The 22,064-nt window shown below is 43.9% G+C and overlaps 1 protein-coding gene across 2 annotated transcripts in view; it reads left to right on the plus strand.

Annotated features, from left to right (window-relative positions):
* Positions 1 to 17,147, plus strand: part of GALNT7 (polypeptide N-acetylgalactosaminyltransferase 7) — a 133,827-nt gene extending 116,680 nt beyond the window's left edge. For both annotated transcript variants that reach the window (XM_018051815.1, XM_018051814.1), the window contains exons 7-12: positions 1,783 to 1,900; positions 3,296 to 3,418; positions 7,257 to 7,475; positions 9,701 to 9,799; positions 10,671 to 10,799; positions 14,739 to 17,147. In XM_018051815.1, the coding sequence (XP_017907304.1) occupies positions 1,783 to 1,900; positions 3,296 to 3,418; positions 7,257 to 7,475; positions 9,701 to 9,799; positions 10,671 to 10,799; positions 14,739 to 14,876 (826 nt within the window). In that variant the 3' untranslated portion in view covers positions 14,877 to 17,147. The remainder of the gene's footprint in view (positions 1 to 1,782; positions 1,901 to 3,295; positions 3,419 to 7,256; positions 7,476 to 9,700; positions 9,800 to 10,670; positions 10,800 to 14,738) is intronic.

Genomic DNA, 22,064 nt, shown 5'->3' on the forward strand with positions numbered 1-22,064 from the left:
TGCAAAAAGCTGGTGGGGTCTGGGCATGTCATGATACCAGGATACTGAAATGGCAAACAGAAGGAAATTATACAACCTTTCAGCTTTATGTGACATTTTCCAAATTTCTGTTTGAGGGTTTTTTTTGTTTGTTTTTTTGTTTTTTGTTTTTTTTTTTCAAAAATTGTCCAAGAGCCTGCCGCTGATCTATTTAACCTGACTCACAAATAATTCTGGGAGAGAAAAAATAAGGGGTGGTGACCACAGGTGTATTCCCACCAAACCCATGGGCTAGTAAAGATAATTTTTTAAAATGTGCTAGAAAAATTTAAGGAAGTTTTCCCTTTAAATAACTCACTGGCTTTCACATTAAGATACATTTTTCAAATATGTACTGAGATAACTGGGAATATGTTTAAAGATCAAAAGGGCATAGTCATAATAATGTTAAATGACAGTTAAATAAACGTGGTGTGAAAATACAACCGAAAATGCACCAGTGCTATTTAGGGAGTTCAGCCGTGTACTTTGAGAAGAAAAGCCTTTTGAGAGGATGACTTTCCCCTGACGTGATGACATTTCCCTTTAATGAGCTGTGTTCCCTCGTGGCACTGAACACGCAGCAGACGAGACAGAAATTAAGCAGTTCACTACACGAATGACTCTGGAGGAGCAAGTACGACAAATGGTGAGAAGGAAAGCCCAGAAAGTGTTCCTGAGGCCGAGTCCTGAGGGATGAGGAGCCAGCCCTGTGGAGCAACAGGAAGGGAGTTCGGGTCAGGAGACTGGGCCCTGGGGCAGGAGGGGGTCGGCGGAGCAGGCGGCGCTACCCAGCTGCCTGATGGGGCTCCAGTGGGTCAGGAAAGAGGACACCGTCAGGGTTCTGTCCGTGGGCTAGGATGGCCAGCCGTGAGGCTGGGAAGAAGTGGGTTCACCGTGTGAACTCACTGTGTGAGTTGACGGTGGAGTCAAGGGGAATTGGCGATAGATTGATATCAGGTATGCTGATGAAGAGGCTCCAATGGAGGGACCTACCTAAGAATCGTATGCAGCGATAATCCTTTGTTCCCGGGAGAACAGGATGAAAACTATTCTTCTCTAACTTCTGATGGTGGGAGGGGCTCACCATAGAAAGCTACCAAGTCTTTTTTTTTCCCCTCTTGTGCCTAGAAGGTACCCAGCTCAGCATCGCACTCAGGAAGGCGCAGGAGTCACCCTCTGGCATCCCTGCATGCTGGCACAGTAAATAACCATGTCTCATTCTCCTGGGTCACTTCTGTGCCTCATTCGCAAACTCACAATGAACCCAGGCTGTGCTCCCACGAGCTACACCCTTATTTGGCAAACCCCTGAGCTATAAAATTTAAAAAATGAGATACTACTTTCATGGTGTATGGTTTCACTCATCTTAGAATGACTCATAAATCATTACGGGAACATTTAGCCAACCACGGCTTCTGGCTCAGTCCTTTTGAGGAGTGAAAGCGAAAATTCTGTTTTAACTCACAAGGCTTTATTTTTAAGTCAACCAAGGAACCAAGATGCCCTCTAATGGTGAAATGATGTAATGCTCTGATTTGTAATGAAATATATAATACCATTTCAGTTAAAAATTGTAGAGAATTCATAAGAAATTATGAACAGAATGGCTTGGTGAAGGCTTTATAATTTCTTAATGTTTGGCCATCAGTTTTGTCTCTTCTGTGCATTATTTAACTGTATTCCAAAAAGCTTTGTTGTCTGTGGTTGAAGGGGTCTTGGGCGTTTGTCTTTCAAAGTTGTTTCAGCATTTCTTTCCCTTAGGTCCCCAGCCATGGCTGGAGGGTTATTCGCCATCGAAAGAGACTTCTTCTTTGAGCTGGGTCTCTACGATCCAGGCCTCCAGATTTGGGGTGGTGAAAACTTTGAGATCTCATACAAGGTAACATTTCATTTAAACAACTGCAGTTTTCCCAAGAAGTTACTACTGATTGTTGTGACTATCTGATAAGGCTGGTTTCTTTCAGGTTGTGTGTGTTGGGGGGGGAGGGGAGTACTGTTTAATGCATTTCTCTAAATTATAAGGAATGACTAACAAACATACTTGCCTTTTGGGAAAAAATAAGGCAAAATGCAAGCTCCGACTACATATGTACATGGCTCAGCTAAAAACGGAGGTCAGCAAGCTTCAGAGTAAAAATACCTCCTCTCCCATCCCCCACCCCTCCCCCAAAGGCTTTCCATACTGGAGCCTTTTGTTATCAGAGCCCCTGTGGGAATCAGCAGTTGTTGGGGTCCCATTTGCCCATCCACTGCTGAAGCTGCCTTTCATCCCTGTAGGACAGGATGCTTCAGGACAGAGGCAGAGCCCAGCAGGGACTGGGGTTTTCACACTGACACGGGAGCTGCAGCTCCCCACCTCTTCCCGAAAGAAGGGGAGAGAACAGTGATCCAGTTTGAGTTGAATAGATAATTGTTCAACTTGTCTTGAATGTCTGGAGCTCAGCCCCGTGAGGGATGAGAGGAGAAACCCAGTCCCCGCTGTCAAGGAACTTACAGTCATAAGAGATGGGAATTCTACTTAAACTCATAACAGAATCAGAAGGTGGACCCACATTCAGCTGGTGTGATGAAGGAGCAGTTGGTGGGATCCTGCTAGAGGAAGTGTTCAAGACAGAACTAGGAAGATGGCCTTGAGATTGGTTGGGGGACGCTTCTAAGCAGGTAGAATGGGAAAAGACACAGGACAGGAGATGTGAGAGTTGAGGAGACCGGAACGCTGGCAGAAGCTGAATGCGTGAATCAGACAGAGATGAAGGGGAGACCATGTGGACAGGGATATTAGGCGGCAGTGAGGAGCCTCCAGTGCTGTTCCACTGTTACTAATCCAGCAGGCAGTGGAAACCATCAGAGGGGCTGAGGGGGAGGGCATGACCCCCAGCTGCCCTTCAGCAGCATAATCTCCTGCTGTAATAAATAGGGGGGTGATCGGAGAGGGGAGCAGAGGTGCAGGAGCTGGTGAGGCGTTGATCAGAACACTCCCCCATGGGAGACATGTTAGCTGGTGGAGCGGGAGGGGGGTTACAAGGGTGTGAGGACTGGGATGTCTGTGTGGCTCTGCAGGTCTCGGGTGCTGCAGGAGCTCAGGAAGGGGTCCTGGGTCCCGGGCACACCTGTGTTCCCCAGCAGCCTCTTTGTTAGTATGTGAGCTCGAGAAACAGGAAGTCATTGCAGGATCTGTTTGGTGTATAAATTCCCTGTGGACACTGTGTCTAGTTTAGGTTTCACAAGACAGAGCTTGCATTTGAAACAGCTGCACGTGTGTCTTTCCTGACAGATCTGGCAATGTGGAGGCAAGTTGCTGTTTGTCCCTTGTTCCCGTGTTGGGCACATCTACCGTCTTGAGGGCTGGCAGGGGAACCCCCCACCCGTCTATGTCGGGTCTTCTCCTACCCTAAAGGTGAGTCTTTTGGTTAAAAGTGGGGAGGCTGGGAGCTGACGCATGTGTGCCACATGGCCACTGAGTGTCAACCTGATGGCTGGGTGACACCTTTGAAGCTGTCATGCTGGGTGTCACTTTTAACTTAGGCTGGATTTATTTGTGAAACTTCTGTTTAAGATTATTCCTTGTATCCTACTCTGATTATCATTCCTATATCGAGTGTTTTCTGTGAAGATACCTCAGATTAATTTGTAAAAGCTGGCAACCCACTCCAGTACTCTTGCATGGAGAATCCCATGGACAGAGGAGCCTGGAAGGCTGCAGTCCACGGGGTTGCGAAGAGTTGGACATGACTGAGCGACTTCACTTTCACTTTTCCCTTTCACGCATTGGAGAAGGAAATGGCAACCCACTCCAGTGTTCTTGCCTGGAGAATCCCAGAGACGGCGGAGCCTGGTGGGCTGCTGTCTGTGGGGTAGCACAGAGTCGGACACGACTGAAGCGACTTAGCAGCAGCAGCAGCAACACTGTAGGAAAATAGTTGGAAAGAAAATACCAGTTTGTATTATTCACACATCAGTAAAATACTGTTCTTATCTGGTTTTTAAAAAGTAAAGTGATTATAATAGGAGTTTGTGTAGTAAACAAAATCAGAGTTTTGAACAGTGCTTGTAAAAGTTCAGTATCTTTTGTATGGGTGAGTGCCCTCTCTGTTGACTGTCCCAACATTGTCAATAGGCTATACCCCAATACAGAATTAAAAATTTAAAAAATAACAGTAAAAAAATTTTAAAAAATAGTTTAGTATCTTTTGTCCCCCAAACGAGGGACAAACCAGGAGAGTTTCATCCTAGAGTCTACAGGCCCTGCTGCTGGCAGGCCCATGGCCTTACTCCTTGATGGAGCAACATAGGAGCCGTGTGGCTGCCATACTCTAAGAGCATATGACTGGTGCCCTTCATCTTCCGGAGCCTTTAACCAAGTCAAAAGCAGAAGGAAGTCTATTTCTGGCCACAGCTGCAACTCAGGACTGTTCCCCAAAGGGAACAGATAACTGAAGGAGAAACGAGGCTATAAGAACCAGCACAGCCCTCTGACCAGCCAGATTATCTTCAAAATGACCACCATGGAGCCTTTTTAGACAGAGATCCCATTTAACACCAGGCCCAACGGCCTCGCAGGAAGAGAATCTGCCCTTGGAATCAGCCCCATAGTCACCAAAAATTCATGACATCAGGTCAGTTCAGAAAAGCCTGTGCTACGAGGAACAGAAAGAGATGAGAGGGCAACACCCGTGACTGTCAGGTTAGCCGTGGGTCTTCTCAAAGCCCAGCAAGTGCAGCCATCGCCAGCACCTCCGTCCTCTGCTTCTGTGTGTCCCCTCCGCCTCCAGAGCTGTTTCTCCAGCCAGCGGTCTTCTCTGAACTGCAGACCTCTCATATCAGCTGTTGCCCAGAACCTTCCTTTTCTTTTAATTTTTTTTTTTTTTTTTTTTTTACCGCACTGCACGGCTTATGAGGTCTTAGCTCCCCAACCAGAGATCGAACAGTGAAAGCGCAGGGCCCTAACCACTGGTCCACCAGGGAATTCCCTAGAACTCTCGTCTTAGGTGGTCCTCAGACATTTCCGACTCAGCATTGTCAGAGCTGAGCCATTAACTTTTCCTTGGAGATGGCTCCTTTTTCTGTGACCCCTGAGCCCACGAGGTAAGATGAGAAGGCAGGTGGTCTCCTCACCACCTCCCGCCTCCCGCACCGCCCCCTGGTTCCAGTCTCTCCTTGCCCAACAAAGGCCCTCAGGCCTCCCATGGGTGCTCACCCACCCCCCTCCTTCATCCCTCTCCACTCCGTCCCACCCCTCAGGCCATCTCCACTCCCCGTCAGGGTTATTCCCTTGGAAACTGAATCTGATGTCTGCTGCCTGCATAGACCCTTCTATGCAGATGGCTGTCAGCTGAGAGTTGACATGCAAAGTCCCTAAAAACAAACACTGATGTCACTGAGAGCTGGCACTTTGTGAGAGCTGAGTGTGTACAAATTCCAAATGCTTCACACAGATTCACTTCGTAATTATCCGAAGGAGTTTCCCTGGTAGCTCAGACAGTAGAGAGTCTGCCTGCAGTGTAGGAGATGCAGGTTCGGTCCCTGGGTCGGAAAGGTCCCCTGGAGAAGGAAATGGCACCCCACTCCAGTATTCTTGCCTGGGAAATCCCATGGACAGAGGAGCCTGGCGGGCTACAGTCTTTGGGGTCGCAGAGTCAGACATGACTGGAGCGACTAACACGCTTTTCACTTTAAATGGAGAAATGGAGGCAGCTTTTCTCTCAGTGAATCCTGCATCCAGAGGTGGTAACAGACCTCCTTCAGGGCTCCACACACACCATGGTTTGTCACATAGCTGTGTTGCCCTTTGCTGCAAGTCCCGACCCCAACTCACTAACCACTCATTCAAACCAAGCCAGCCCTGTCCCCCATCCCAAATAATTAAATGCTCCTCCTTTTTGTTACTGTAACCTTTATACATATGGCCTGAATTCTTCATGTTCATGAGTACCTAGAAGACACGGACTGTGTCTAACTTTGGATGCATTTGCAAAAATTAAAAATATTTAGCAATAATGTTGTGCTCTTGTAGGAGACTGCCACTTAGAACTTCTTGAGCCCACAGGCATTTGCAGCAACAGGCCCGTGGCCAGGCATTCACCCTTTGATAGTTACCTTGTAGCTAAGAAAACGTTTAATCTGAATACTAGGTGTTCGCACTCCTGATATAGAATGGTCAGTCACCCTGGCCAGCGGGCCCAATGCAGCCCCTTTCCGTGAGTAAAGTTGTGTTGGAGCCGAGGTTTGCTGTCGCTTTGCATGTTGCCTGTGCTGCTTTCTCACTGCAGCAGCAGAGATGAGCAGTAGCAGCAGAAACATTGTGGCCACCCAGCCGAAAAGACGGACTCCCAAGTCCTTTATAAAGTTTACTGCCAGCTGATGTCCAAGTGCGAGGACCTCGCTGGGTCTGTACTATATCCATCGCTTCCATTCACACCTGCGTTAGGAAGCTAGGTCTTAGTTATCACATGCCAGCTTACTTGATTGTTCTTTGGTTGCTTTTCAGGATACACCACTGGGGCATTGGGAGGGGGAAATATCCGCTTAATTCTGGGCTACAGTGAAGTGGTTCAGGTATATATATTGTTACCAGATGGGCAGAGGCGCCTGCAGGAATGTGTCTGAGTGAGCAGAGCTGTTGTTTATCCCTGTGGTTTCTGCACGTGCCAACAGTGTGGTGCTCAGAGAGGAGATTGTTCTGGGCAGGAGCAGGGGACAGGGTGAGGGGCTGGGGGTGGTTCCAGCCAGCTTCTCACGAACCCTTTCTTCACTCAACTTCATCAGCAGGAGAGAACATATTATCTTAGACTGTGTAACCTTTTTAGGGCTTCCCAGGTGGTGCAGTGGTAAAGAACCTGCCTGCCAATGCAGGAAACTCAGGTTTAATCCCTAAGACAGGAAGATCCCCTGGAGAAGGAAATGGCAGCCCACTCCAGTGTTCTTTCCTGGAGAATCTCATGGATAGAGGAGCCTGGTGGGCTACTGTCCAAGGGGTCACAAAGAATCAAACACAACTGAGCACGCACACACACGTGACCTTCAGCACCATGACACCAGATTCTGTGTCCACCACTCTTTGGCTGAATACTCATGACAGTGACGTGTCAGGGTCATGAGCTCACTTGCACACACTTAATTAAATATACAGTCCTCTTGAAACAAGTTTGTCATATTTCATATGTCAGGAAGAGACTGTTTATGATAGTACAGATATTTTTATTTTTTTATAATAATGTTAATTTTTTTTTCCCCAGAATTATGTTAGAGTTGTGGAGGTCTGGTGGGATGAGTACAAAGACTACTTCTATGCCAGTCGCCCTGAATCGAAGGCCTTAGCATATGGGGATATATCAGAGCTGAAGAAGTTTCGAGAAGATCACAACTGTAAGAGTTTCAAATGGTTCATGGAAGAAATAGCTTATGACATCACCTCACACTACCCTCTGCCGCCCAAAAATGTCGACTGGGGAGAAGTAAGTGTCAGCTGGGTGGTCATGTGTGTGTTTGGAGACTGAGCTCAGGAGAAAGCAGAGCGAGATGGAAATGTTGGGGAAGAGAGAAGAATTTGAGGCGGGGAAGTTTGGTGGAAAACAAGGCAAGTGAGTGGAGGGTGTGGGCCAGGCAGACAGCTAGTTTGGTTTTATTGGGTTGGCCGAAAAGTTCGTTTGGGTTTTCCATGCAATGTCACAGAAACCCGAATGAACTTTTTGGCCAAACCCGATATTTGCCCAACAAATTGGGTGTCAGCCACGATGAGGAAGTTGCCAGTGAGGGTGCATGGGGAGGGGTCAAGAGGGCACACATGGCCTGGTAGACACCCCACTGGGCTGTCCAGGAGACCTTGGGCCCAGAAAGGAGGCTACATGTAGATCTAAGGCTGTGACGTGTATTTGGAGCCCACAGGACGTTTCGTGGGACTGAGCGGGAAGAATGCAGAGGTAAGAGGCTAGATCTGTCCCTGAGGAGCCCCACGCTTAGAGAAGCAGGTAGAGCAAAGTGCCCTGCACTTTTTGGTAAGAGGTCAGTAGTTTGGGTAGCAGGATGTGCTCGATCTCTCTCTGCTCCTCTATCCTAACAGTTCTCTGTCCCGTATTTCCGTCTTCTATTTGGATGAGCTGTGTTTAACTCCCAGCTGGACCAGAGCCCCTGAAAGCCCAGACTGCATTTTGGTCTGGTTATCTTTTGCTCTCGAGAATTCCTCACTAGCCTAGAGCCTTCTGTGTGGAAGGGATGAATTCTCTTGGTGAGCTTGCCCAGTAGAGGATTCAGAGCCCACTCTTCACACATTGATGGCTCTCAGATGTCCACCTTTAACCCAGACCTCTGTCCCAGAGCCCCGACAAGCACATCCAGCTGCCAACAGACGCCAATGGTGACCTCTAGTCAAATTATAAATCTGTAGTAGTATTTCCAAAATGGGAGAAGATTGTTTTTGAACAAAATATGCATTCCAGAGATGGAAGCACATGTTTGCCACGTACTTACAATATATACAGTTTTTCCATAGGTGGTCTGTATTATTTAATTTGTCAGCTATAGCTTGACTCCCCCCATTTGACTCAATGGTAAAGAATCCACCTGCCAAAGCTAGAGATGCCAGAAACCCAGGTTTGATCCCTGGGTGGGAAATATACCCTGGAGAAGGAAATGGCAACCCACTCCAGTATTCTTGCCTGGAGAATCCCATGGACAGAGGAGCCTGGTGGGCTACAGTCCATGGGGTCGCAAGGAATCGGACACGATTGAGCACACACGTTATTTATTATTACTTACAACGTCCCTAGTCAGAGAGGAGCCTCACTGCCCGGCCTGCTGGTCACAGCTACCCCTCTGCCCCTCCATGAACCCCAGCCCCTGGATACAGCTGTCAGGAGTGGGAGCCTTACTTCCCAGGTTCACTGATGGTCTAGATACTTAGGGCCAGTGTCTGTGACCACTGTAGTCAGGTCCCTTCGCTCTGCTTCTCATGAATCTGAAATGGTACTCATGGTATTTTTAAATTCTTTCTTCTGTTGTCTTTTATCGAAATGTATAGGCCAAGGTCCTTCATTGAAATGAGCCCCTTCCAGTGTTGACTTTCAGACCATAAGTGGTTTCACGCTATCCAACCGGTGGCTTTTTTACATTAATTAATTGTTACCATTGTTATTGGTTTGGGGCTGGGCTGGGTCTTGGCTGCTGCACGGGCTTTCCTCCAGCTGCAGCCCGTGGGGGCTACGCGCTGGCTGTGGTGCACGGGCTTCCCATTGCAGGGGCTTCTCTTCTGGCGGAGCACGGCCTAGTTGCTTCTCAGTATGTGGAGTCTTCCCGGACCAGGGATCAAACTCGTGTCCCCAGAACTGGCAGGTGGACTTCTGGCCACTGTACCACCAGGGAAGTCCTAACCAGTGACTTTTCAAGTATAAACAACCTTATAAATCTAAGAACAACAGGAAACCCTCTCTATCTCTTTGCATGTAACAAAATTGCTTCACAAATCAATATGATAAGTAGGAAAAAAAAAAAGACCATAAGTGGTCTGAGAGATGACTATAGCTCTATGTTCCCAGAGGCCTGACAGGCACAGTAGGTACCAGGCTGCACATACCCCACCCTCCATGTGGACCTCAGCCTCAAGACAAAGTTCTCTGACCTCCTGCCAGAGCTTATCAGAATCTAAACCGTTACTGGCCTGTGACCCTTTGTTCATTTCTTTCAGATCAGAGGCTTTGAAACTGTGTACTGCATCGACAGCATGGGGAAAACCAATGGAGGCTTTGTGGAGCTGGGCCCCTGCCACAGGATGGGCGGGAATCAGGTACGCCGCTGGCTCCAGGCTTCCAGATGCAGTTGGTATGCGCTGGGAGCCAGCGCGCTGATGCAGCACAGGCTTTAGCCTGGTTTTCAGTTTGGTAACTGTGATTGTTTGATAAAGTAAAACATTCTGTGAAAAACCAACAGTGCTGAAGCATTTGCTTAAATGAGGGGATACGAGCAGTATTGGTTTTTACGTAAGCAACCTCAAACTAGAATTTGTGTCTCATATAAGAGACTAGAATATATTCTTGCTTGAGTGTAAAATTGTGTAAGCCTCACTCCCTAACAGTTTTGTTTGTTCAGATATTGTTCAGTTTTCCACATATTCCCCCCAAGAAGCTGGGACGCTATTACCAGTCGTGTTCCCAGGTGGTTCCGATGGTAAAAAATCTGCCTGTAATGCAGGAGACGCGGGTTCAGTCTCTGGGTTGGGAAGATCCCCTGGAGGAGGAAATGGCAACCCACTCCATTATTCTTGCCTGGGAAATCCCATGGACAGAGGAACCTGGCAAACTACAGTCCATGGGATGGCAAGAGTCAGACACGACTGAGAACAGCAACCACATATTTTCTTCCCTTCCTATGTGAGTATTTTTCTTGTCTCTAATTTAGATGGTGATACATTATCAGGTCTGTTTCCACATTTTCATTTCATTACGCTGTTGGTGTGATTAATATCTTAACGACCGATTCTGTATCTAAAAGGCTAAATAGTTAGAAGCGGTCTTCTAATAGAAGCGATCTTCACTGCCATCAAAATGAGTAATTCCTGTCTTTGGACTTGCAGTTCTGAACATACAGAAATGTGATAGAGAGATAGGGTAGTCACTGAGTGTAATTATAAGACCTGAATTTCTTTCTTTTTTAAATAGCTTTTCCGAATCAATGAAGCCAATCAGCTCATGCAGTACGACCAGTGTTTGACGAAGGGGCCTGATGGATCCAAAGTTATGATTACACACTGCAATCTGAATGAATTTAAGGAATGGCAGTACTTCAAGGTATTCTGCATCTTAGTTCTGAAATATATGCTGTTTCATTTTAATATATGGAATTGAGACATGTAAACCTTAAAATCTGCATTCTCACTGGCTTGCATTTCCCTCTCATTTTCCTGATAACAGAGCACCCCTTTTATTCTCTAGTACAATGTCATCATGGACGGGCACCACCCAGGGTCCATGCAGACCCACTGTTCATTTATCCACATAGGGAAACCAGGGTTCCCTGAGGCAATCATCACCATTTTTCTGATATCAAAATCTGATCTTTTTAATCTAAATGATAATATATATAATTTTAATGAATGGCTCATTTATATATACATATGTATATATAGTTTTAATGAATGGTTCTTTTAGATTAACTTTTAAAATAGTGCTGCCTGTTGTCCAGCAGGTGGCGATAGAGATGAACAGGTAACGTGTTGGATTCCAGGCTTCACAGCTTCCCCTGCTGGCTGTTAAACGCAGGATATGTGTTGCCTGTTGCTTGCTTTAAAGGCCACATTTAGTTCTTCATTTGACTCTGTGGGAGCAGTGTTTCTATTTCAGGTGTGAATTTTCAGTGTTGTATGCCAAGTTGAGGAATCCAACGTTCGAATGGTACTCTATAATTTTCAAAGTCTAGACTTGGCTAAAGTAAATCAATTTATTGTGAAACAAAACGTTGAAAAAGCTCCCCCAAACTGAAAGAAGCTGGCAGCCCTTAACTTTCTTTACACATCTTGTATTTGTTGTCATACCCTCCCTGCCGGAAAACACTTGTTTGCCATGTAGTGACCATGTTATTGGCCTAGCTGAATATTCCCAGTTACGGGAATGATATATGTTGCATAGATAATTACCAAGAAGCGGTAAGTTTGTGTCAGTTGCTGATGTTAGGAAGGAGACGATTACTATAACTCCCAGAGGACAGAGCATTTATTTCCACAAAGAAAGATGAATAATAGCAGTAAAGCCTAGGGGTGAGTAAGGACAATATTAGTTAACTAGTAAAAGAAGGTTAACAGATGCAAAACAGTATGAGAAGGAATGGATGAAAAATGGGATGCATGTATTTTAGATACTATATTTTAAAGAACACAGCACCGAATATCAGTCTGTGTATCAGATGTTACTATTAATAAATATTCACTGGGGCCTTTCAAAAAATAGCTAAAGCCCATCATACTATAATGGAAGAGAAGGAAAAAATGTAGAAATAAAAATAAGCAAAATGGGGCTTCCCTGGTGACTCAGTGGTAAAGAATCCGCCTGCCAATGCAGGAGACGCAGGTTTGATCCCTGATCCGGGAAGACCCCACTGCCACAGAGCAACAAAGCCCATGCGCCACAACTACTGAGCCTGCGCTCCAGAGCCTGGGAGCCCAGACACAGCAAGTGCTGAACCCCATGCACCCTAGAGCCCGGGCTCCACAAGAGAAGCCACCCCAGTGAGAAGCCTGCTCACCACAACTAGAGAAGAGAAAGCTGGCACCCTGCAAGGAAGACCCAGCACAGTCAAAAATAATAAATAAGAAACAAAAACAAGCTATTAAAGAAATAAAGTGCCATAGGATAGGAAAGAGAGATTAATAGGAGGCTTTATTTCTGGGGAGTTTCGGGTAGGAAGTGTCACTGCACGGAATCTTGAGGTGTGATGAGACTTTTCGTGGAGGATGAATGCGATGACGAGTGAGCAGAGTCATAGCATCTTAGTGTAGAGAATTCTGGGAGCTGGGTGTTTTCTGGTTCCCTGAGTTGTTCTCCATGGGAAAGAGCATGGAGCTTTTTATGGTCTTTGGGGAGTGACCGACCTTTGCTGAGGATCACAGTGATAGGAAACAGTGGGTACTTTCAGGAAGACAATTCTGGAAACATTGTCAAGTCTGGACTGGTGAGCAGGAGGCCAGTTCAGTCAGCAGTTCTCACTCTGCTCCTCTGGACCCGTTTACATCCTTACTAGCTGCTGACACACTCCCAGGGAGATTTGTTATGCAGCCTGCAGCTCATGGGGTTTCTGAATTGGGAATTAAACCTGAGAACTGTTATGAGTATTGATGTACGTATTCGTGTAAAAGTAACACTCATAACCCTATTACATGTTAATATAAATAACACTTTTAATGAAAAATAGCTATTTTCCCCACCACAATGAGAAGAGTGGCACTGTTTTATAGTTTCACAAATGCCTTTAGTGTCTGGTTTCATAGAAGAGCTCTGGATTCCCACTCTGCTTCTGCATTTAGTTTGATGCAAGGTGTTGTTCTAGTTGAGTATCTGAGGAAAATCCAGCCTTGGGTAGACATGCAGTTTGAAAACAAGGGATAATTTAATAGCCTTTTCAGAGAATTGGGCTACACAAGTGTGTAGGTGATGGTTTCTTTTTATTCATTCATTTGTTTATAGCTGTGCTGGGTCTCCATAGCTGTGCCCAGGCTCTCTCTAGTTGCTGTGAGCAGGGGCTCCGCCCTAGCTGTGCTGCACGGAGCACAGGCTCTAGGTGCCCAGGCTTCAAACCGCTGCGGCTCCCGGACCCAAGAGCACGGGCTTCAGGAGTTGCGGTGTGCTTCTGGAGTTGCCAGGGGGTGTTGCTCCGCCACGTATGGGATCTTCCTAGATCAGGGGATCTGTATCCCCCGCATTGGCAGGCAGATTCCTATCCACTGTACCATCAGGGAAGTGCCAGGAGTTTCTTAAAAGTTATTTGCAGTGTGGGATCTGGAATCCCTGTCGGTGAGCATTTCATCCTCTGTTGCATCAAACCCACTTGTCTGGCTTAAACTTTGAGTGAATCTTTTGTAACATCACACGTTCACAGCTCATTTGGAAAATATCGACTCACTAAGTCATGCAGACCTTCCAAATGATGGCACATTTCATCATACACTGCCCCTGAAATCACAAATATAACCACTTTTTACCAGAAAAGTCTTTAAATCTTGCGGTGCTGTCACATTCTTGATGATGGATACAAGTTTTCTAAAACTCAATTTTTTGCTTGAAAACTTGGATTTTATCAATGGCAACAAATAACTGTCAGCTTTATATTGTTTTTCTTTTCCCCTTGAAGTGACAGGCTCACTTTATTTTCTGTAAAATTTCTCCCCAGCCCCAAGTTTGCATAATTGTAATCTGCCTGCGATTTGTCCTTTCAAGTCACATGACAAGAAAAGGCGCTCGTTCAGCCCTCAAGTCCAGCAACTGCCCATGTTCTGGCCATTCTTACCTACTGTCTCTCAGAGTCAAGACTTAATAAAACTAACACGTTTTACTGCTTCATCAAGGATGTTCTCAAATGAAACTGGCTTTTTTTCTAATTGTGAGTCTGTAGCCATGGAGAATGTGACCCCTTGATTGATGCTACAGCCCCAGCTCTTTGACCCAGCATAGCTTTTGCACTGTCTGTATAAATGTCCATACAGTGGAAAAGGCAGTTAGGGTCTTTGTATTCTTAGGAAATTGTTTCGACCCTACAGACCCAATCTTAGCTAGTCTGAGGACTGCACTCTGAGAGCTGAATTGAACCTCCGGCGGGTGACAAGGACTCGACTAAGACAAGGGTGGTGGGGATGGGAAAGGGTATAAGCCCAAGGCCCTGCAAATGTCCATGTTCAGCTGGCGACTCAAAGGAAGGAAGGCGGGCACGCAGCCTGAGCTGCGCTATCCTAAGCTCAGGACAGCTGGACTAGCTGGATAGGAACTAGAGGAGCTGGTCTGGAGGAGAAGATGATGAATTTAAGTTTGCATGTGTTGAATTGGAGGTACCTGCAGTACATCATGCCTGAACAACAACAGGATGTAGAAGACTGACAAGAAAAACCCAGAGTCTGGGGTGAAGCTGGTTCATGCCTGACCAGTTTGCTTGAATTGTCTTCTTACGAAAGCCAGGAGGTGACCTGTCTAATGCCAGTGATAGCACAGAGCTCACGTGTAACGCTGTTTCCCTGTGTTTTCCAGAACCTGCACAGACTGACTCACATTTCTTCTGGAAAGTGCTTGGATCGCTCGGAGGTCCTCCATCAAGTATTCATCTCCGACTGCGACTCCAGCAAAATGACTCAAAAGTGGGAGATAAATAACATCCATAGTGTTTAGAAGGAATGAAAGAAATCAGTAACCTACCTACTGACACGTAAACGTATACAGGACTGAAAGCCGCCTGAAACCTGCTGCAACTGTTGTCACCTGTACAGCTCCAAACCCAGAGGCTCCGTGCGAGCCTGAGGATGTTGATAAACTGTGACTTTTACAATAACATGATCATCTGCAGTTACTGTTTACAAAACTGCTTTTACCTTAAACTTTGTAGATGTTTACATCTTTTTTGTTTTGTTTTAAGATGATGTTGGTAATCTTTGCGTTTAGCTCTGTTTTATTTAGAACAGAGTTAAAAGCATTGTTGTCTTCTTTGGGATTACACTCAGGGGTCTGAAAGGCAGTTTGATTTTTTTTTTTTTTTAACACACTTGAAAAAAAAAAAGGTTGGAGTAACCAGACTTTCCTATGTAACTTGGTGATTATCAACCTGTTGTGTCTTTATTTAATTTTACATCTTTTTGAAGCACTGCCACAGGTTATTAGCCAAGGTGGCCTTCCTCCACGGTCATGCTGCTTTTTTGAAAGGTGAATTTCAACACATTTAGTGCCTCTTTCATTTCTTGGTATACTATTTCAGGAGCTTTGAATGCAATTTGTAGGATGGTATTGATGGAATCGTTACCTGTCTGAGGACTGAATTAACTTGCTGCCATTTGCTCTGAAATTGAATGCTGTATGGCTCAAAAAAGAAATGACAAGATGGAACATCCAGAGCTATTCTGCAGAGTTGGAAGATTTGTGTGGCATTAACTCCTCTACTTGTCGGCATTCCATTGCCCTCTGTCAGTCCCGACCCCTAAGGCATGAGGGGGGCCTACTAACTTGAGAAAAAATGTCCTCTGACATTGAGGGTTGGCTTTTCCCCATTACCTGTCACTTTAGAAAACTATTAATGTTTTTCAGTTTTGAAACCTTGAAATGAGAGTAACACAAATAACACATCACCACTGTAAACACATCAAAGGTTTGTTCTAACCAAGGTGAGAATTTCCAAACCCGTGTTGGATTAAGCCTTAAAAGACTACTATGTGTTATAACCTAAGCTGTGCAATTTATATAGTCAAGGGTGACTGGACCTTTCATTTATTTCTTCATGAAATTCCCTGCACAGTCTTTAAATTTAAAAAAAGTCTATTGAAAAATACAGTTCATGAACAAATATGAACTCCTTTCTGTTCAATTATCTGTTAGTTCCCTAGTGTTTCTTGTTTTTTTTTTAGGAAGTATATTTCTGTTAGTATTTTTCCAATGAGAAGACTTGTTTGAATTCACACATTTATTGAGATAGATAGTACCTACAAGAGGAAAACCAAATACTGCAAGTGGTCAATATATCTAAATAGTCTCTTATTCCCCACAAGATTAAAATGCTCCATCAGAGGCAAAAATAAATAAATAAATAAAAAGAAAATTAATGAGGCAGGGAATGGCAAGTAAATTAGAGACTGATCCTGTTATCATGATCAATGGAAGGAATTCACAAACTACTACCAGAGAAAAATATATTTCACTAAAGCTTAAAAAAGAAAACAGAAAAGAGCACCTACATTTATTTAAAAAGAAAAGCCTACAAACTTGCTTCTTCCAAGCTTAGCTCTTAAATTTGGAGAGTCAAAGTTAAACATCTTAAACAGAGTTTTATTTATAATTTTGAATCGTCAATTTGTATTTTGCTCCTGATCTCTGATCAACCATTTGAGCTTTCATTCATCTCTAGGGATGTTTAAAAAGGAATACATTTCTATGCCTATATAATTGCAAAATAACCATAAGTAAGAAACTAAGAGAACTGGTGTTTAATACTTATGTGTTTGCAGGTAGGTCGCATTTTCCTTGTTGAATAGATTATAACCTTGTTAACTATGCATAGGCCTAAGAACAGTGGCACAGAAACTGTGCATGTAAATTTTAAATGGGTATTTTGTGCAATTCATTAAGATACTCTATAAAAAAGGACTCTATATATTGAAATCAGAAACCTTACCAAACACAAAAAACATCAGAAGCTGCTGCCATAATGACTATTTTCTACTGCAGGCTGTTTTGGAAATAATTCCATATCCTTGCTTTGTAAGTTGATAATATCACTATGCATTTCTACACATTTTATAAATTTGATTTATGCAGATTTTGATACACTGTATGTTTCTGTAGAAATTGTATAAATATTCAAAATTTTATTAGGGGTAAATTTGAGAAGTTTATGTATATCTTAATTCTGGGTTGCTTGTTTTTTAGGTGAGAAATAAATAAAATATTGTATTTTAATCCATGGGGTTTGTTTTTTTAGTACTTGTAATTCTTTTTATATATATCTAAACACTGCATGTTTGAAGTAATTACTTGATTTTATTGTTTATAAGGGGCTTCCCAGGTGGCCCTGGGAAGAATCTACCTATGAATGCAAGAGATGCAAAAGATGCAGGTTCGATCCCCGGGTCAGGAAGATCCCCTGGAGGAGGAAATGGCAACCCACTCCAGTACTCTTGCCTGGGAAATCCCATGGACAGAGGAGCCTGGAGGGGCTATAGTCCATGTGGTCGCAAAGAGTCAGATATGACTGAGAACACACAGACATTGTTTGCAAGATACAGTAGTATTGGTGCTTTAGAACTATGGTGCTGGAGAAAACTCCTGAGAGTCCCTTGGACAGCAAGGAGATCAAACCAGTCAATCCTAAAGGAAGTCAACCCTGAATATTCATTACAAGGACTGATACGGAAGCTGAAGCTCCAATACTTTGGCCACCTGATTCAAAGAGCCAGCTCATTAGAAAAGACCCTGATGCTGGGAAGGATTCAGAGCAAGAGAAGAAGGGGGTGACAGAAGGTGAGATAGTTGGATGGCATCACTGACTCAGCTGACATGAGTTTGAGCAAACACTGGGAGATAGTGAAGGACAGGGAAGCCTGGCATGCTGCAGTCCATGGGGCTGCAGAGAGTCGGACACAACTTAGCGACTGAGTAACAGCAACAACTATATATTGAGTATATGCTTGAGTGTTGGTTAGAATTTGCTTAGAATACTCAGAGCTTATATCCAACAAGGAAACAAAAACTTATTTTTTCCCCTGGTTGCTTATATATAGCAGTTTTTTTAAGTCACTTACCAAATACAAAACACAACCCCAGCAATATGTATCTTTCTTGGCAGTATATTCTCCTATACCATTGCCTATTAAAACCAAAAATTTAAGTAAAGTCTTTACAATTTTCTAGATCAACTAGATAAGGAAGCCTTCCCAAATGAAGTGAGAAATGGGCTGTAGGACCTCACAGCACAACGCATGACACCTCAAGAGAAGGTACTGCTGCCAGAATTCCAGTAAGTGGCTATGTTGGTTTGGAAAACTCTCTGAGCCATTGTTGTGGCTTCAATTCTCAGCTGCTGTGCCTGAAAAAGTGATAGAGCACCAACCTGGAGTGAAAGTGAGCTCATTTATTTCCTTACAGTCTTTTACAGGGATCTAGGACTATACAGGGAGAAGGCAATGGCACCCCACTCCAGTACTCTTGCCTGGAAAATCCCATGGGCGGAGGAGCCTGGTAGGCTGCAGTCTATGGGGTCGCTAAGAGTCGGACATGACTGAGCAACTACACTTTCACTTTTCACTTTCATGCTTTGGAGACGGAAATGGCAACCCACTCCAGTGTTCTTGCCTGGAGAATCCCAGGGATGGGGGAGCCTGGTGGGCTGCCGTCTATGGGGTCGCACAGAGTTGGACACAACTGAAGCGACTTAGCAGTAGCAGCAGCAGCAGCAGGACTGTACAGCCCTGGGTGTTCTTTGGAAGGAATGATGCTAAAGCTGAAACTCGTACTTTGGCCACCTCATGCGAAGAGTTGACTCACTGGAAAAGACTCTGATGCTGGGAGGGATTGGGGGCAGGGGGAAAAGGGGATGACAGAGGATGAGATGGCTGGATGGCATCACCGACTCGATGGATGTGAGTTTGAGTAAACTCCAGGAGATGGTGATGGACAGGGAGGCCTGGCATGCTGCGATTCATGGGGTCGCAGAGTCGGACATGACTGAGCGACTGAACTGAACTGAGGACTATATATCATTATTTCTGGACAAGCTGTGTGTTTATTATTATTTTTATCCACTTATAATTCAATGGAAGACCATGACAAGTACATGACCTGAGCCAGATGGCTAATGGACCAGTAATTGGGTATATGAATATTCATCCATGTGGAAAGCACTTTTAGAAGTACCGGGCCCTATGAGAATGCTTATTATTCAATAGAATCTGTTGAAAAAAAATTGGATGAAAGAGAGAATGATTTGGGAGGAGCACTGTCCCTGGGATTAGAGATTAATAGAAGGGTTGTGTCTAAGCTAAATTCAATAATTGCTTTGCCAGTCTCAATTTTAAGATTTTGAAATGAATGCCGATAACTGTGATTGGTGTGTTTTGGTTTTGTAAGTTGATCAGGCCTTGGGCGTCTGAGCAGCGGTCGGATGAAAGTGAAAGTGAAGTCGCTTAGTCGTGTCCAACTCTTTGCGACCCCGTGGACTGTAGCCTACCAGGCTTCTCCATCCATGGGATTCTCCAGGCAAGAATACTGGAGTGGGTTACCATTTCCTTCTCCAGGGGATCTTCCCAACCCAGGGATCGAACCTGGGTTTCCCGCATTGGAGGCAGACGCTTTAACCTTTTAGCCACCAGGGAAGCGGTCGGATGAGGGCTCCTTAATTCTCATAACGAAATGTTTACAATCGGCTCATATGAATAGCATATACAGTGGACTTGTCTGTACTGGCATCCCTGTTTCATTGCAAATTACTTGTGTTACCGTGGCAAGTTATCAATGCTTCTCCATGCCTCAGTTTTCCCATTAGTAATACGAAGGAAATAGCAGTGCCTATTTTATAGGCTTTTTATCCGGATTGTATGAGTTAACATATATGAAATGCTTCAAATAGTTCCTGTCATGTAGTCAGAGTAATATAAATGGTACCTCTTGTTATCTGGTTTCAAAGTCTTAAAATCAGTCTTTAATCAAAAGAGCTAAGACAGCTATACTGCAGACCCTCTAGGGCTATGTGTATGTGTGTATGCCTGTCTTTCATATGTGACATGTCATTGCCTCCACTTGCCAAGTGAAGAGTTTAAGATCATAACTTAAGCTTCTTACACTGGGGTTGAAATGGTTATCCACAAGGGAATAAATGGTTACCTCTACCTCACAGCATGTATAGAATGTAGTTTATCATTTAACTGTGCATCTGGAAGAACGTCTAAGAACATTCTTTCAATTATCTTTAAATGAAATTTCTCTGGGGCTTTTGATATGAGCACGTAAACGCCAGCTGTCTTAATGATTAAGTGCCCAAAACAAAACTGAAACTTTCCGTAAAAAATAGAGATGAATAGGCTTCCCTGTCTGGCCATGGCATAGTAATTGTTACCATCCTCAACAGTATGCTATTGTCCTAAAAGGACATAAAAATATGCAGCAACTGGACAAAAAAATATGCAGCAGCTGTTTTCAGGAACTGGGTAACAGGCAAAGCAGACTGTGATAACGTGAGAGAAAGGAAGCACACAGGGTGAACCCCGGTTCAGCATGTCCATCTGCCTGAAGAACTTTCCCAGCTACCATCCAGGAAAGCAGAGCTCAAGCCTTGGTGAAACAACCCAGCTGAGGAGGCTGCCTGAGGCAACTGGGATTTACAGGACAAGATCACTGGAAGGCGCTGTGCTTAAAAGCCAGCACTGTACAGCAATTTTTATACCAGTGTCATTTATAACAGCAAAAACTCCAGGACAACCTAAATATCCATCAGCAGGAGAGTGGATCAGTTGTGGTATTACCACACAATAGACTGTTACAAGGCAATGAACATGAATGAACTGGTTATGAACAAGACACTAGGGCAGTGTTGAGTACAAACGGCAATTCCCAAAAGACTTCATTCAACAAATGTTTTGTAAAATCAAAGACAACTAAAACTACAGTAAGTCACATATGAATATGTGATCAAATATATGTGGATAAATAATATGGAATTAATAAGTGGTTAATTTATGGTTACCAAAGAGTAAAGGGAAGAGGTGAATGACAAATTAGGGGTATGGGATTAACAAACTAGGTAAAAATTGATTAGCAACAAGAATTTACCATATAGCACAGGGAATTATACCCAGTATCTTATTAACAACCTATAATGGAATTTGATCTGCAAAATAACTGAATTCACTATGCTGTACACCTGAAACTTAACACAATATTGTAAATCAACTATACTTAAAAAAAAAAGTTTAATAACTTGTCCAAATACTCAAATTTAGTATTGAAGTCAAGGACATAGCTCCAATATTGAGTATCCCCAGAACTCTGTGGGAGGAATTTCTATTGTATTTTCCACATAACTAGTTTTCCTCTCCACTTAAGAGTTAAGAATCTCAGAACTGAATCTGGTAGTTTTATTATGATAACTATATTATTAATATATATACATGTTATCATGCATACTTTTAGCTAATATTTTTCTTACCACCAAGAGAAGTGTCTTGGATGTATTGCCTCATTTAATGTTCAGAAAAAGAAAAATCTGATTTTAACACCTGAGGAAACTGAAAGGTTATACACCAAGTCTGATGTTACCAAACTGATCAGAAAAAAGATCCCCGAGACCTCACAGTGATTAAGATTCCATGCTTCTACTGCAGGGGGATCAGGTTTGATGCCTAGTCAGTGAACTAAGATCCCACATGCTGCATGGCATAGCCAAAAAATAGAAAAAAAAATCTTTTTAATTAAAAAAATAATTCCCTTAGAGAAACTGAGCCTATTCAAACTGATCTGATTCTCAGTATAAGCTCATCAGCTCACTTTTTTGAAATCAGCTCACTCTTAATTTCATAACTTTTTTGGTTTGTATTTTAGTTTGTTCTCTGTATAAGCTGTTTCCACTTTACTGCAGAAATAGAGAATTGAAGAATAACACATGAATATGATTGAATTGCAGTTTTGCTTAAAAGTTGTTTCCTTTTAATGTGAAATACTATTTGTGCTCCCGAGCAGGTATTCTATTAGCCATGGTAACTCCCAAGATGAGGCTGAGAGGGTTGGGCCAAGTCCTGAAGAACAAAGGCCCAGGAGCCCAGTGACATTCCATTTAGACTTCAGAGACTGTACAACAGGATAAGAAGTTAGATGAGTTTCCATACA

Source organism: Capra hircus, chromosome 8 (assembly GCF_001704415.2).
Source record: "Capra hircus breed San Clemente chromosome 8, ASM170441v1, whole genome shotgun sequence".
NCBI lineage: Eukaryota > Metazoa > Chordata > Mammalia > Artiodactyla > Bovidae > Capra > Capra hircus.